Below are 16,133 nucleotides of genomic sequence, written 5' to 3'. Positions count from 1 at the left end.
CACGCTTTAGTTTTGTTTAGTTTTGTTTGTAAAGTTGGGAGCACCAACCTTCTTGGGAGCACCTCGGAGCAGATGCTTTTCTCAGCTGAAGGCCTGAGTGGAAACTTGGAAAGGAAACTGTGAGCGCTTTTTTCTCTGAGTCTCTCCTGGCTTTCCTGTGCAGCCAGCCCATGCCCTCAGAGAGTTTGTTTTGCATGTGGTTGTTAAACTTTGATTCGGTGACTCATGCTGGGGTGAAGGCTTCACATCTGCCTCCCTCATTTGACTGCTTTCTTCTTTTCCTTTTTTGTTTTCAATCTCAAAGCAAAACTACCTTGGCAGCTGAACGTGACTCTGGCGTCCAGGAAGGGGAGCTTTGGCATGAAGTGCCTTCTCATGGCCGCGTGGCCCAGCCCAGCTGTGCTCCCCCAGCTCGGGTGACACCTGGCTAACTGGGAGGAGAGCTGGGGGCGTGGAGAGGAGCACCGGTGCCCACCGTGGGGGGCTGGAGCGACGTGCCCTGCTGGTGAGTGCCTGCCCTCGGCCATCTGTCAGTGTGACAGGCCCTGTGCAGACTTGGGTCCAGGGGTGGAGGAGAGAGACAGAACATAGCGGACAGGGGGCAGGTTGGAGGGCAGTTCTTGGATTAGCGTTATTCTGAGCAATTTGACTTCCTGTGCCTTACATGACGTTAAGTACGCAGATAAAAAAAATTAGGTGAAATCCTTGCTCATTTTAGCACAATTTTGTTCAATTTCAAGAGGGTTTTTGTGGAAGAAAGGTTAATTGGAGGGACGCTTCCATTTAAATAAAAACTCCTGCCGTGATCTTTGAAGATATTTTAATTTTATGAAATCAGAAGGTCTAGAACTCTCGGGCACATTTTCAACCTGTCTCCAGGCTCTCAAAAGCATCTCTTAGACTAGATACTGGTTTGTGGGTGTCTAGTTTCCTGGCAGGTCAGGAATATTTGGCTGTAGCCCCAAGCCCCATCTCCCCCTAAAGGATGGCTCTGTGGGCTTTGAGAAGGCCCATGAGGACATGGAAATAAGTCTTAACCGCAGGCAATGAAGACAGTCTTGGCTAATTCTCTATGGCCGTTAGAAACCTCAGCCATGCCTCCAGGATTATGAAGTCCTCTCCAAGGCCAGGTGACGCCAACCCAGGAGCTCTGATACCTGACACGTGAACAGGTTGAGTGTGGAAGATAGTAGAGGGTGGTTTTTGAAAAACTCTGTTTCAGAGTTGCCCTGGGGTATGGATCAGGGCTTGTGTGTATATCCCAAGTAACCTATAGCAGTACAGAAGAGCAAGGGACAAGTTCAGGGAGGAAACAAAAGTCCAGGCCACCCAGGCTCGCAGCAGCACTATTTGCATCGGCCAAAAGGTGGCAGCACCCCAAGGGTCCATCTGCAGGTGAATCGATAGACACAAGGTGGTCTCTATACACAGTGGAAAATTATTTGGCCTTAAAAAGGAAAATTCTGACATATGCTTGCAACAGAGTGAACCTTGAAAACATTATGCTGAGCGAAATAAGCCAGTTAGAGAAGGACAACTACTGTATGATTACACTTCTGGAAGGTACCTGGAGTAGTCAAAGTCATAGAGACGGAAAGTAGCAGTGTGGTTACCAGGGGCAGGTGGGGGAGAGAGGGTTGGGAGTTAGTGTCTAATGGGGACAGGGTTTCAGTCTTACGAGATGAGAAAGTTCTGGAAATGGATGGTGGTAATGGTTGCTTAATGCCACTGAACTGCACTCTTAAAAATAGTTACTATGGTAAATTTTATACTATGTACAATTTACCACAATTAAAAAAAAATTATAATGCCCTTTAAAAATCCCCCAAAAGCCAGGCCCAAAACACGAATCTCGTGGGCTGAAGTTTTTGCCTCTCTGTGACTTCCCCAAAATCTGACTGACAACTCCACTGATCTGAGCTGAACCAGAAAACTGCACGGATTATGTTCACAAGAGCTTTCTCTCCATCATGGGGGTGACTTGTGGCTGTCATAACGTGCTGGATTGCTCTGGGGCTGGCAGAGGTGAACAGGAACAGGATTTGAGGGTCGGGGCAACGGGATGAATGCACGCATCCTGGGCTCGCCTTGCTCTGTGGCCCCCTGAGCAGCCCCAGGCAGACCCTCTGGGCCAGGAGGTAGCAGGAATCACCACCCACGGGAGTCTAGTCCCTCCCATTTATTAGCTGCGGGACCTGGGTAAGTTGGCAAAACCTCTCTTTTCTTTAGTTTTCTTACTTGCAACATGAGTCATGAGGTAGCCCTTTTCCGTCTCCTACAGAGGTCGGGATCTTCAAAGATAATATGCAAGGAAGCGCCTTCTAACTGTAAAATACTGGGTACAAGTGAGCTGCTGGCTCTCTTGTACTCTCTTCCTCGGGGGCTCTTCCAGTCAGAGGCTACAGACCTCAGCCTGGATGGGCTGATTCTAGGAGGAACAGGTCTGCTCTGATTCCCATCGTTAGTAAGTTCTCCCACCCCTCCCTCCCTCTTTCTCCCTTCCTTTCCTGCTCTCCTGTGAGCCCACCTCCAATGTCGGATTCAAGGATTCAACCTGAGCTCCTCTCCACGGCTGCCTTGACCGCTGACCATAGGGAAGTGGTAGGAGGCCGACCACTGTAAGAGGAGACTGAAGATTTTCAAAGTGTTACTAATTCATCATCTGTGCTGTTGGTGACTTCCAGGCAAGCTGGAGGAAGAAAACTGAGATGAAATTGTTCGTACTTTCAGGACTTAAAAATAGAAAGGAGCGAGAAGCTGCCGGCAATGTTGTCGCTCAAGGGGAGGGTGGTGGCCTGAGGGCCAGAGGAGGCTCCTGAGGACAGAACCGCCCCCCCCCCCCCGCCTCCACCTCAGGTTTCTTATTTAGAAGTTTCAAAAGGAAATGAAGTTGATTTTAAAGTCTCAAGGGGGCAAAAGAAAGCCTCTGAAGTAGGTGGATTCTTTCAGTTAATTTTGTGTAAAAACAGCTCTCCTGTCCCATGCATAACCTTTCAAAAGTCTCTTCAGTAAAGGAGCTCTTTTGGGGCGCCCAGCTGGCTCCGTCGGTGGAGCGTGCAACTCTTGATCTCGGGGCTGTGAGTTCGAGCCCCACGCTGGGTGTAGATATCACTTCCAAAAAATAAAACCTTAAAAAAAGAAAAGAAAAGAAAAAAGAAAAGAAAAGAAAAGAAAGAAAGTAAAAGGAGCTCTTTTGGAACCTGTGGGTGCTGAGGAGAGCTGCCGAGGATGGGGCCTCACGTGGCCGCTCTCATTCCCGCACCCCAGGTGAAAGCCCCACGTCCCAGCCCCAGGTCTTTTCATTTTGAAAATGTTTACGATGCCGTCATACCAGACCACAAAGTTATAAAACAAGCATGGACTCTCCTTGCAGCTGTTACTTTGTGACCGAAGCGAAGGCACCCAGCCCAGCTGTAGTTTGGTTTTTCCATTTCTGTAATAACAAGATGTTACCTCCATCTTGAACAAAGTCAAAGCAACACGTTACTTTTGCCGTCTATGAATCCTCGGTCTCTGCCCCTTACTGACTATATAACCTTGACCCTGTGCCGTGCGGAGCCTCAGTTTCTTCACCTGTGAGGAGGGAAGGCTGTTATCTCTCTTCTCCCCCACCCCCAGGCATGATGGGAAGTCAAGGCAGTCTCTAGATGAAGGCGATGTGGAAACACTGAAGAGCTCCCTGAACACAAACTGCTGTGTTCATGCTGCCCGTGCCAACCTTTGTTCTTTTCCCTCTCTCTCACTTTCCTTCCCTCTCTCTTTTCTTTCTCCCACCCCTCCTTTCTCTTCCCTTCTCTGTCTTCCAAATCAAGATAAGTGCCCCGGCTTGCAGAAGCAGGGAGGGGTGGAGGTGAGGGTGTAGCTGGGCTGGCAGGATTGGGAAGGACAGGAGTGACAGCCAGGTCATGTCTGGGGCAGGAAGGGGCAGGCCTCCAGGCAGAGGGAGGAAGAGCCCAAATGAAGCCTGTGGGTCTTTCAGAGACCGTGAGCAGCGCTTGCTGTGAGGCTGGCCCGCCAGGCTGGGCGAGGGTCCTCTTCCTCCATGGAGACCAAACCAAAGCTGGACCCCAGCCCCAGAGAACAGCCGACCTGAGGGGAAGGACTGGCCGCTGGTCAAGGAGCAGAAGGTGAAGCTGGACTAGAAGGACATGGCCGAGGGGGCTGGGGAGTGGGCCAGGCCCGGTGGAGAGGGCCTTGCCTGTCCTGCTCAAGAGCTGTGCCATTTACTCTGTACAGGACGGAGGGACAGAAATCTTGGTCCGTGGAAGAGCTAGATTAGTGTCGTGGTGGATGGGAGTGTGGTGAGGACGCCCCCCAGGACCCCCCCGGGAGGGATGCCACAGCTCTTCCCTGACTGGGAAAAGCCAGCTTGTCCTTGGTTGTCCAGTTCCATGAGGGCCTTTCTGGCCTTTCCTTTCCCCTCAAAGGAAGATAAGTCATTCCTCACCGGAGTTTTGAAAGCACCTTTTTTTTCTATTTGAAAGTATTGTGCTTATTGTCATGATTTATGGCTTGTTATTTACATTTTTGGTCTGTTTTCCTGAATAGGTTGAGAACAAATTGAAATTGGACTGTGTTTTAGTTTTTATGGACCTGGGTCCCAGCACAATGCCTGGTGCCTAGCGGGCGATCAGGAAGTGTTTATTACATGAATGAATGAATGATGGATGAATGAATGAATGAACGAACTAGGGTGCTGTTGTGAGTGTAAAGCAGAGGGGGTGCTTGTGGAAAATGTCCAGGAAGTAGAAATTGTCCAGTTGGGTGTAGAAGTGAGGGAAAGGGAAGAGTGAGAGGTGACCTTGAGATTTCTTCTTGGGGTCTGGAGGATGCCATTCAATGAGATGGGAACCCAAGAAAAAATATTTGAGGAGGGAGGATTATTTTCAGCTTTGGGCATCAATTGAAGAAAACTCTGTTGAACTTCCCAATATACTAGCACTGTGTCAGGTGCTGGTGATTCTGAGGCAAATAGGTGCGAACCTAGTTCACAGTTTCTTGAGATACAGATGCATGGCAAATCAGTGTGTTCTAACAGAGGTGTGAGCTAAGCGCCTGGTAGACAGATGACCAAGCCACTACTTCTGTTTGTGGACCCACGGGTGACCACTCTGAGTGGCATTTGAGCTGAATCTTGAAGTTTGCCAAATGAAAAAGAGCATTCCAGGTAGAAAGGAAAGCATATGCAGAAGCACAGTGATGAGAACTTTCTGGAATGCTTGGGGAGTGGGGGGGAGGAGGTTCAGCAGAGCTCAAGAGAAAGGGCCAGGTGGGCCAGTGGTGGGCGGGGAGGTACACCGGGGTCAGCACTGCATGGTGACGGCTCAGCAGGCTGCTCAGGAATTTGGTCTCTTTCTTGTCATAACACAGGGTCTGAGGGTGTTTCTAAGGAAGGGTGTGATACAGTCAGACTTGTTCTAGAAATATACTGCTGGCTACAAACAGGGGCTGGGCCGGACGGGGTTGTGGAGGGAGGCCCATAGGAGGCCGTGGCAGTGAGTCAGGTATGGGATGAAGAAGGTGTGTGAGGGGGGCAGGTGGGCAGATGGGGATGAGAGAGTCCATGCTGAAGGAGGGAAAGACCCTGCCCCTCTGTCCTGGGGCCCCGGGTGACATGTCTATGCGTCACCTCTATGGGACCACCTTCTTGGAAATACCTGTTGGAAAGCTCGGGATTTAAGACGAGACTTTTGGTTTCAGAACTCCTTTTCACTTTTAATAACTATTAGGGATACCTAAGAGCTTTCTTGTATATGGGGTTATATCCAACCATTGATATGCACCTTACGAGAAACTCAAATTAAGAAATTAAACCATAATCCTTAACCTTAATAATAAACCATTACATTAATATAAATGATGCATTTTTATGAGAAATAACTGTTTTCCCAAACCAGATAATTTGTAAGGAGACTGGCACTGATTTAAATTGTGCCAGTCTCTAACATGTGGCTTCAGAGAAGACGGCTGGGTTTGCCTATTGGCTTCTGCATTGGCTCTGTTGTAATATCGCACCACACGTAGTCTCCGGAATACTTACTTCATGACGTACTCATAAGGATGAGAGTGGAAAAAAAAAAAGCAAATTACACCTTAGTGTTATTATGAAAACAGTTTTTACTTTGAAGTCTCCCTGAAATGTCTTAGACCCTCCCCGAGTTTCCATGGACCACACTTTGAGAACCACTGAAGTAGACTCAGCAAATGGTTGGCGAGGGACAGTATTCTGAGCTCCCCAGCACTTTATTCAAATCGCATGCATGCCATTTACCTGGCAGGTTTATAACTGGGGTGCCTGGTGCTTAGCAAGGTCTCAGCCAGAAGTGTAGTTGTGGCCTCTCGGGTGAAGGGGCAGGTGGGGGGTGTGATGGGGAGACCAGACCACCCGGGCAGGACCCCATCATCAAACACATGAGCAGAGACTAAGGAAAGAACTGGAAAGACTTAGAAGACTCAGGCCAAGGTGTAGGACCTCAGGGAAAGGAGTTTCAGGAGGAGGTGGTCTAAAATGTTTTCCAAGTGTTTTGATTTAAAATGACACTTGAGGGTGAGGTCCCGGCATTGAGAGCAGCAGAGAGTTTGTATAAGACAACGTGCGTGAAGCTGCTGTTGGATTTGGCAGTGAGGGGGTCCCTGGTGAGCTTGGGGTGGGGGGCAGTCTCAGTGTTCCAGCAGGAGCAGGGGCGACACACGGAATAGCCACCAAGCTGCACTGTCCAGGCTGCCAAAGCCCTTCTCCTGCCAGAGCCGGTTGGGGGGGTGTTGTTCTGTTGGGGCTTCAGCCTCAGAGGAGTTGGCCCTGCAGGGATCCGGGAGCCTCACTGAGAACCTGGTAGGAAGACGTGCGTGCTGCCAAGGAGGAAGCGGGCAGAAGACTAGGGAGGGGAGGTGGTGCACCTGTCCTGCTGGGAAGAGGGCGGATGACAGGATGGATGCCTGCGGGTGTTCGTTGAGCCTGTCTGTAACAGGGAGAAGGGGAAGGCAAGCTACAGTTCCATCATCTGGCATACGGTTAGGTACCGTCCAGTCAGCAAATCTGCATGGAGAGTCAGCTGGGCTGGGCACTGTCCTAAACGCTGGGGATACAGGGAGCAGCAGAACAGAAAAGCTGTCATGGAAAGATTTCCCAGATGCATTTTTAATAAGAAAAGCAGGTTGCTGAGCTATCATATAGTATGATAATATTTATATAAAAACAACCCTACTAAGACAATACGTGTGTGGATCTATTCGATATGCAAGTCATGACATCAGAAAAGCATTAGAAAGATATAAACGAGAGCAGGAGAGGTAAGTGGGGTTTGGGGTTTGTATGAAGAGACATATCTATTTATTCTTTATACTTGAGCATTACTGCATTTTTTTCACAGTAAGTATAACTTCATGATGATTTCTATTGTTTTAAGATTTATTTATTTCCGAGAGAGAGGGCAGACATAAGTGGGGGGGAGGGGCAGAGGGAAAGGGAGAGGGAAGCTGACTCCCCACTGAGCACAGAGCTGGGCTCCACTTCAGGACCCAGCGATCATGACCTGAGCCGAAACCAAGAGTTGGGCGCTTAACTGACTGAGCCACCCAGGCACCCCCAAATCTTCTCTTCTTATAAGGACACTAGTCATATTGGACCAGGGATCACCCTAATGACTTCATTTTCACTTAATCAACTCTTTGGGGACCCTATCTACAAATGCAGTCACAATGTGAGGTGCTGGGAGATAGGGCTTCAGCGTATGAATTTGGGGGGTGGGAGTGGGGGCACCATTCAGCCCATGACAGAGCCGCAGGAACATTCCTCTGGCCTGTGCACCAAAGTTCCAAGAGTTGGGTGGTCTGTGCAGCTGCCCTGGGCGCCCCTGGCCGGGGGATCCTTGCGGGGGCCCCGGTGTGGGGTGAAGGGCTCAGAAAGCGCACGAGTAAAAGCAGCATGATTACATCTGTGCTCCCCAACCACACTGAGCAACTGAAAATCCCCAAGGGGACCAGGCAACATGATTTCCTGACAGATAAGGCGGGGAGGGAGCGTGCATAATTTGCCCTCAGTAACCCGACGGCCTCCAGGCCAGGCGGCTCAGAAAACACCTGATGGATGCTTTTTCTCTTTAGCTCATGCCAGCGTGGCTCTGCCAGAAGGAAACCAGGGGCCGGACCCTCACCGGGGGCCCAGCTGGCACAGCATGGAGCGCTCAAGCAAGATGGAGTTCTTCCAGAAGCTGGGCTACAGCCAGGAGGATGTGGTCAGGGTGCTGGGCAAACTGGGCGAGGGCGCCCTGGTCAATGATGTGCTGCAGGAGCTGATCCAGACCGGCAGCCGCCCGGGGGCCCATGAGGGCAGCGCGGTGCCCCTGCTCGTTCCCAGGGGCTCCTGTGCCACCCTGGACTCTGCCCAACGCGGGCCAGCAGCAGAGCTGGAAGAGGACTACGGAGGCCCAGCCAGTTCCTTGCGACCCATAGTGATTGACGGCAGCAACGTGGCCATGAGGTACTTTTCTTCACCCTGTAGCCTCGGGCTGGGAGACCTGTCCCTCTTTTCAGTGGTTTCATCCAAAGAGTCTTGGGGCTAATGGATGGGCCTTTGAATACCCATTCCATCCCTTTGGTAGCTGTGTGGCCTTAAGTAAGTCACTTAATCTCTCCGAGCCTCAGTTTTTCCATCTGTAACCTGGGTATAAAACCTCCCTAGAAGGTAGTTGTAAGAATTGGAGCCACACCAAATGCCTAGGAGGGCACCTGACAACGAGTAAGCATTCAACAAGTGGTTACTGCTATCCTACCAACCCAGAGAGAGGCTCTCTTCTGTGGAGGGCGGCCGGTCACTGGGGAGGAGCCTGGCATGGGGCCTTGGCAGATGGCGGTTTCTCGTCTCGAGTCTCCCTAACCAGCTGTGGGACAGGGAAAGTCATGGCATCTCAAGTTTCTTGCGTGACACAAGCTAACGGATAGCTCTGCTTAGAATCAGATGGGAAAAGGTGCTCGAACAGGAAGCCCTCTCGCGGGGGCTGCTGCTCCGGGGGTAGCTGGTGGTGCTGTGGTTCCCTAGCTGGTCTGCGACGTGTGCCGTGGCCCCTGAACTGCAGAGGCGGTTGTCCATATTTGTGTGTGGGCATCTTTGTGTGTGTCAGTGATGAGAGCCTGACGCCTGTGTGGAGACAATCTCGCAGTCTCAGCCAGGCTCCGCGCGGGGCAAGGGGCAGGTTGTATTCGTACAAGTGCGGTTCTGTACTACGTGCCTCAGTTACAGGCGGGCAAAGGGCAGATCCAGAGGAAATCGGTCCCTCATAGCTGTAAACAGATGACTTCCCGTTTCAAAAGCCGAGCCACTGGTGGGAATTGAGAAGGCCGTGTTACCTGCAGTGCTGAACGAGCTGACAGATCCAGTGGCTTTCCTGGGGGGCTGGGGCTCACTTTGGACTTGGCACTGTAGGACAAGTTTGGAACGGTTCCACCCAAAATGGTCCAGCCCCGGGCACTGTCCCTATGTGCCCGGCTTTGTGTGTCCTGCGAGTGTTGGCTCAAGTTTGAGCCAGCTGGGTCACCCCGGGCTGGTCCTGGGGTCTCTGTAACATCCACACACATGCTCCCATGTAGGTACCCGATGGACCAGCCTATGAAATCCTGCTTAATTCAAGATATCAGGGGGGAGTTGAAAGGGCTTAAAAAAATTTTTAAGGTTCTGAGTGTCCTAGAAAGTCTGAGGACTGTGAGGGGGATCAGGCCTCTGTCTGAGCAGGACGAGCCACCTCTCCTTCTGGACATCCGTAGAAAGGAGATTTTAAAAGTAAAAGGGGATTGCTTAAACTGAAGACTTTTCCATCCCTAAGATTGTGCCAGCTCTGTGATTCCAGATCAAAAGAATGGCTGTGGGCTAGAAGGACTATGTCAGGTGCCACAGGAAAGTGTGGGCAGGCTCTCGTGGGGACCAGACAGTTTTTAGAAATTGTTTTGATAGGGTGGAGTTAGAAGATTTTCTGTTGATGAAAATCTCTGTTCTGCTTGGAATTCAAGCTTAAACTGCGTCTTCTTCTTGTGTGTGACCACGATGTGTCGATGTGTCGCAGGTAAACCCATCTATTCCCACCCCCCACCTCCCACGGTTGTCATCCACTTAACCCCTTCCTGCTCCATCTGTGTGGGTGACAAATGGAAGCCATCACTCAGGCTTGTTATGAAAAGTGAGTCAGAACACTAATGCTTTCACACACTTGCTGCCTAAAAATCATCTCAGTCAACAAGAACATGAATGTCTGTGTGAGGTCTCAGTGTGTGGACGTGTGTGTGCACACGTATGTCCATACGCACACAGACATCCCATCTCTTTCCCGTGCCCCCTGCATCCCTAGTTAGGAAAAAAAGACACATCGCACAGCCGCTAGCTGATGGCTGGGACTTGGTTTGCTCAGAGGCAAGTGTGGGAGACGTCTAGGGTCTGAGGTCCTGCCCCGTCCCCTGCTCCTTCTCCTGCAACATTGTCCTCCTACTGTGTCCTCCAGCCAGAGCCCCCACACGACCTGTGACCCTCAGGCTCTGCCAGGTCCCTGCTGTGAAGGACAGATTTCCATATGGGGCTCACCCTTTAGAGGCAATGGGTAGTTTGAAACCCAACATGGTAACTAGTTATGATCTGTTGACCTCAAAACTCAGTTAACCTCAGAAACGTGGTTTCTGAAAAGTCTCCTTTCCTGAAGTTTTGTAGCATCAGAGATGTGGCCATTCTCTGCTTTTGAAGAGGCTACGGCTTCATCTGCTGTCTGGCCCTGGAAGAAGTGGGGAAAGACTTAAAAGACAGATTGGAATACATGCCCTCGCTGCCCCGAGGAGCCGTCGAGAGTCCAAAGCTCTGAGTCCTGACCTCTAGCTGAGAGCTGCCCAATAAAACTCCCTTAGATGGTGGAAAGTTCTATACCTGCCCTGTCCATTACGATGGCCACTGGACACATGGGGCTGCTAAGCACTTGGAATGTGGCTATTGTGACCAAGGAGCTGAATTTTAAATTATATTACTTTTGAATTAATTTGAATTTAAATGTAAATAGCCACATGTGATGAGTGCTTGTGTATTGGACTGTACAGATCTGGCTTTTCAGCTGTGTGACCTCGGAGTGAGTCACATGATGTTTTTGAGCCCTGTTTGTACAATTAAGAGGTTGGATGAAATAATAATAATAATGTTAAATGGCTTTTCATCTGTAACGTTCTAGGATTCAAGGTGATCATTTTATGCATGCATGAAACAAATAAATGCATTCTTCTTATAAAGGCATTGCTCTTCTTCTGCAGAGGTTCAGAGAGGGTAGGTAACATGCCCAAGGTCACAGAGCAGTAAGTGCTAGGCTGTGCTGTCAGAGCTCTTTCCAAAGCCCTGCACTTCCCCCAGCACCATGCATTCTTTGGCTTTCCCCTGTCCAGCCTTCGAAAGCATCTCAGGGTTGGAGACTGACCCCATGGACTTCTACTCTGGGGCCAGAGGCTGCCTGTGCTGCCCAGAGCCCTTCCTGAGCAAGATGAGCCCTGACTTGTCTGCTGCAGACAGGATGTGCTGGGCGCCCCACTCCCTCACCAGGGGGCAGGTTCTCTCTGTAGAACCGGTGCCCGGGACGCCCCTCCTGCTGCCGCCTGCCTGTTGGGAACCTGTGATGAGGACAGCGCATGTGCACTGAACCTTGGCTCTGGTGTAGGGGCGCAGAGACTGATTTCCCAGCACAGTCCCCGGATGTTCGGGGGGGTGTGGGTGTGCCTGAGCGCGTGCGCACGTTTCCGTACATGAGAGAGGAGGGTGTGAGCTCAGCCCTCGAGGGCTTTGCACTTGACCCCGAAGAAAACGTCCAGCAGGCTTGAACCAGAAGGTGGCTTTCGTGGGCCACGTGGGAAGAGCTGCCCCGCTTCTGCCCCGCCGACCGCTGCCGAGAGCTCCACTTGCCTGGCAAACTCTCGAGTGCCTCCTGTGTTGTGCATTCTGTAGGCAAATGTAGGAAAAGAAAGATTTGAAGGACTTCAGCTTGGGGGAAAACCACCTGATAATTTCACATCCTCTTGCTGTCCCAGACAAGGGTTTCATGTAAATGTGCCCTCACTTGGGGGTGCACAGGGCTTTTTGTTTGGGTTCTCATGTACATTTTTAAACTCTTCGATACCTCAACAGAATCTGGCTTATTCTGGAGTCACAAATCTTCAGTGACGAGAGCTCAGGCCTGCAAGGGGGTGGGGGGTTCATCAGCCCCCTCTCCGTGGGTTACTAGTGGTGGCTGCACTCCCAGCCTGGGGGGTCACACCAGCTTCTGAGCCCCTGAGGTGCCTCTGACCCATGCTGGCTAGGGCTGCACCTGTTTCTCCTTCTCTGAGATGAAGGGGCCCCCTCTCTCAGAGGCCACCCTCTCTCTTCCCCCTGACCTGAGCTGGGGAGAGAGAGCTTTTGGTGAAAAGGCTATAAACTCCAGGTTCTAAGTGTTTGCAATTTAACCTCAAATAAAAAAAGGAGTGGAAAGAGTGGCATGCCTTTACATCTCATGCTCTGAAGGGACCACCACTTCTCTTTTCCTTTCCTCCCACCCCACAACTGCCACCTCACGCTCCACAGGACTGTTCTGCGAGCCACTGACTTCTGCAGAACCTTCTGAGCAAGAGACCACGATACAGTGATGAGCCACGAGGAGGGCTGCTTCCTATAAATGGCTGCATATATACGCCTGTGGCTGCCCCAGGGTAATTGTCCTGCAGACAGAGTTCGTCTCAGGCACCAACCCACTTCCCCTCACCACCCTCCCTTTATTCAAAACCTCCCTCCTCTGTCTCCCTTTCCCAGGGTCTGGCTCTCAGCTTGTGGTCTGAAGAGCTGGTCCACAGTGACTGTTCATAGCGCTAAGGTCCCTCCCCAAACTCCAGCCTTGTAACAGCAGGTGACTTACGCTCCAAAGCAATTGTCTTGATCTCAGGGGCAGAGACTGGGAGGGGCAGGAATACACGGAATAAGAGATGGAGGAGGACCCCACTGATCAGGCTCCGAGATCTGTCATTAGATCAGGGAGTTGGGCACGCTTCTTTGCTTTAGTTTCCTCAAGGGTACGATGGGACGACGGTCACTTCCTCAGGGGCTCATTGTAATGATTGAAGTGCAGAGTGCAAAGTGGCCTGGGACATAGGACAGATACTAAAAATGAGCTCTAAGAAGCAGGAGGTCTGTCTTGTTCAGTAGTCTCTGAGGACCCAGCACAGAGCCTCCCCGTAGACGTTCATAAATTGATGTTGAGCGAGTGGAGGGATGCACGAATGCACAGGTGCATTTTTTTTTTTAAGATTTTATCCATTTATTTGACAGAGGGAGAGACAGTGAGAGAAGGAACACAAGCAGGGGGAGTGGGAGAGGGAGAAGCAGGCTTCCCACTGAGCAGGGAGCCCAATGCAGGGCTCAATCTCAGGACCCTGGGATCAGGCCCTGAGCCGAAGGCAGACACTTAACGACTGAGCCACCCAGGCACCCCAACAGGTGCATTTCTGTCTGTGTGCCGAGTGGTGCAGTCCTTGGGGGACCGTGGCTGCTTTCTTGCCCGACTGGGAGCTCTGCCGGCTCCTAGAGAGAGACCCCCATGTGGCGAGAAGGTGGTCCCTGCTTGTGGCTTCAATCCTGCCATGGCCCCAGGGCTTTCTGTGGTCAGAAATAGGGCAGCCATAATGGGGTTTTGAGGTTGGTAAAAAAAAAAATGTGGCAAAGATTGAACAATGACAATCTTCACATCTCAGAAGAGACCAGAAGACTCAGAGGAGTGGTTGGGGTGGGGCGTGTGGGAATCCAGTCCAGGAAAACAACAGACCTGAATGAAAACCCTTCGTTGCAGAGACACCAGCTTAGTGATTCTAGGGTTTAGTCCCTGACTTTCCTTGCCCGGAGTCAAAGGTGGAAGAGAGAGCACATCTTAAGGAGGGAAGAAAGGCTATGGGCAGATGCATGCTTGTTCCATCTTCTCCTGGACTTAATGATATCTGTTGCCCTTTGGAAACTCTTGGCTAAGGGTCCGCCATCTTGGAGTCTTGTGTCAGAGAGGCCATGAGACTGGTTTTGTTGCATGAAGCCGATGGTAGCACCATTCCTCAGTTTTTTTCTTCCTGAACTCCTCAACTACCAATCCCTTCCCCTCCACATGCCCCCATCAGGGCCACTGCAGGCTGTGGTCCTGCCCGTCATCACCAGGACTCATCACCCTGCTCACCTTTGCCTCTTCAGAGGGATTGGGTTCAGCCCCATCACTGAACGTGCCCCCACCAACCAACCACCTACCCATCAAAGGTATATAGTCACACAAACTGATGGGGAGTCGCGGAAAAGAGAGCACTCGAGACACCATTTTAAAAGAATCGTGGCAGTGATATGTTTACTCGAGAACTGACGGAGGGTAGCCTTCATTGCAGCCGACAGAGGCATGTTTGGGGGTGGGGTGTCATGAGCTGTTCACATTCCCGCTTCAATGTGCACAGAAAATAGACCTTCTTTTCCAGGATAGATACAATCTCTTCCCTACCTGCTTAGCTAGTGGAGAGGGCAAACCTAAACTTAGCAATGTGGTATCTCAGTGTCTTCTGGATCTGCCTTCTGGATGAGTTGGGGTTCATGTTTCCTCTCCCTCCCCTGCTCTTCTCCCAAATGGCATCTGGAGGCTTTGAGACCTGATGTTGGCTGCGAGAGGGGGCTCTGGGACCCTCACTGGGCTCTGTTAAAGAGTGGCTGGTCTGGCTTGGCCTGGCTTCCAGAAGGGTCAATGGAGAAAGGTCATTGGTCCCATTTGGCCTTTTGGAACACCATACCAGCTTACAGTTCTGCCCCCTTACAGGGGCCTCTTTGTCCCTCTGCAGGCCTCAGACCATCCACCAGGCCTGGGGGCCTGCGAGGGATCCAGGGGTATTGCTTCCAGTTCACCGGTGTGCCCCTTTCCTCCAAGGCAGCCCCGCAGCCGTGGGACGCTGCCCCTGCTAAAACCAGGATTTCCGAGAGAGGCTTGTGACCTGCCTGGTCTGCGCTGGGAGACTAGCCTTCGGCCTCCTCTTCACACCCATCCTGATGTTTCTACCCCTCCTGCTCCCCTTTTGGCTCAGGCGGGAGCAGGTGGGGGATGCAGGGGTGAGGACCCTGTGAAGGACCTCCTCTTTCTCCCATCGCCTTTCTTTTCTCAAGTTCCGCTGGGGCAGAGGGACGTGCTGTCCACTTCCTCTTCCCTTCACCACAGACACTGACATTTTTTCTCCTTACTGTTTGCATCAGCCTCCCAGTGCGGCCTCCGTGGCCAGAGGGCTGTTTTCTCTAAACAGGAAGACACTACTGATGTAGGACGCAAGGCCTGGTTCCTGATCTGTCCCTGGAGCCGAAGCAATTCCGAATTCTCATTCAGGATCTCCACAAAGCCTGACTTGCAATGCTCCTAATGAGTGTTTCTAAAGACTCCCGTTTTTCTCTTGCAAACCTGGACCTATCCTGACCCTTCTGAGAAAAGAGCAGGAGAGGCCATGCCCCGAACAAAGCTCAGCATGAAAATCTGGCACATTGTCCTTGTTTGGATATAGGCGGGCTGCTGCGGACCAGGGTTCTCGTGGAGGGGTGTCACGGGGACACTAGGCTCTCTGAGAACCCATACAACTCTCCCCTTTGCTCCCTCCCCATGCGCCAGTCACTCTGTTCTCTCTTTGGCCCCTGGACATGCCGAGCTTTTCCTGTGTTGAGGTCTTTCCAGCCAGCTCTTCCCCTTGGGCTGTTCCTCCTCCAGCTGCTCGCGGGACCTGTGTCGTCTTCTTCTTCTTCTTTTTTTTTTTTTTTTAAGATTTTATTTATTTACTTGACAGAGAGAGAGAGAGCAGAAGCAGGGGGAGCAGCAGGCAGAGGGAGAAGCAGGCTTCCCACTGAGCAGGGAGCCTGATGCAGGATTCGATCTCAGAACCCTGGGATCATGACCGGAGCCAAAGGTAGACGCTTAACCGACAGAGCCACCCAGGCATCCCAGGTGCCGTGTCTTCTCAGCCACTCATGTATCCAACAGATTTTTACCGACCTGCTACAAATCACTGGGCACTGTGCTAGGTGCTGGGCATTCAATGGGGAGCAAAAGGAGCTTGTGATTTAGACAGGGGGAAACCCGTTCATCCTATGAGGGGGTGTC

General features: G+C 51.4%; 1 protein-coding gene across 2 annotated transcripts in view; it reads left to right on the top strand.

The window, feature by feature from the left end:
• Positions 1 to 200: 200 nt before the first annotated feature.
• ZC3H12D (zinc finger CCCH-type containing 12D) overlaps positions 201 to 16,133 on the top strand; it is a 29,265-nt gene continuing 13,332 nt past the window's right edge. Inside the window, exons 1-2 of one of the 2 annotated variants that reach the window (XM_045805321.2) lie at positions 201 to 505; positions 8,104 to 8,479. In XM_045805321.2, the coding sequence (XP_045661277.2) occupies positions 8,175 to 8,479 (305 nt within the window). In that variant the 5' untranslated portion in view covers positions 201 to 505; positions 8,104 to 8,174. Of the gene's footprint in view, positions 506 to 3,718; positions 4,128 to 8,103; positions 8,480 to 16,133 lie in introns of those variants that run through there. The other variant, XM_045805320.2, reaches the window with a different exon arrangement.

This window comes from Ursus americanus, chromosome 11, assembly GCF_024610735.1.
Source record: "Ursus americanus isolate L20-20 chromosome 11, mUrsAme1.1.p, whole genome shotgun sequence".
Taxonomy (NCBI): domain Eukaryota; kingdom Metazoa; phylum Chordata; class Mammalia; order Carnivora; family Ursidae; genus Ursus; species Ursus americanus.
Note: the sequence above shows the minus strand (reverse complement) of the source record. Positions and strands in the feature narration are given on the sequence as shown.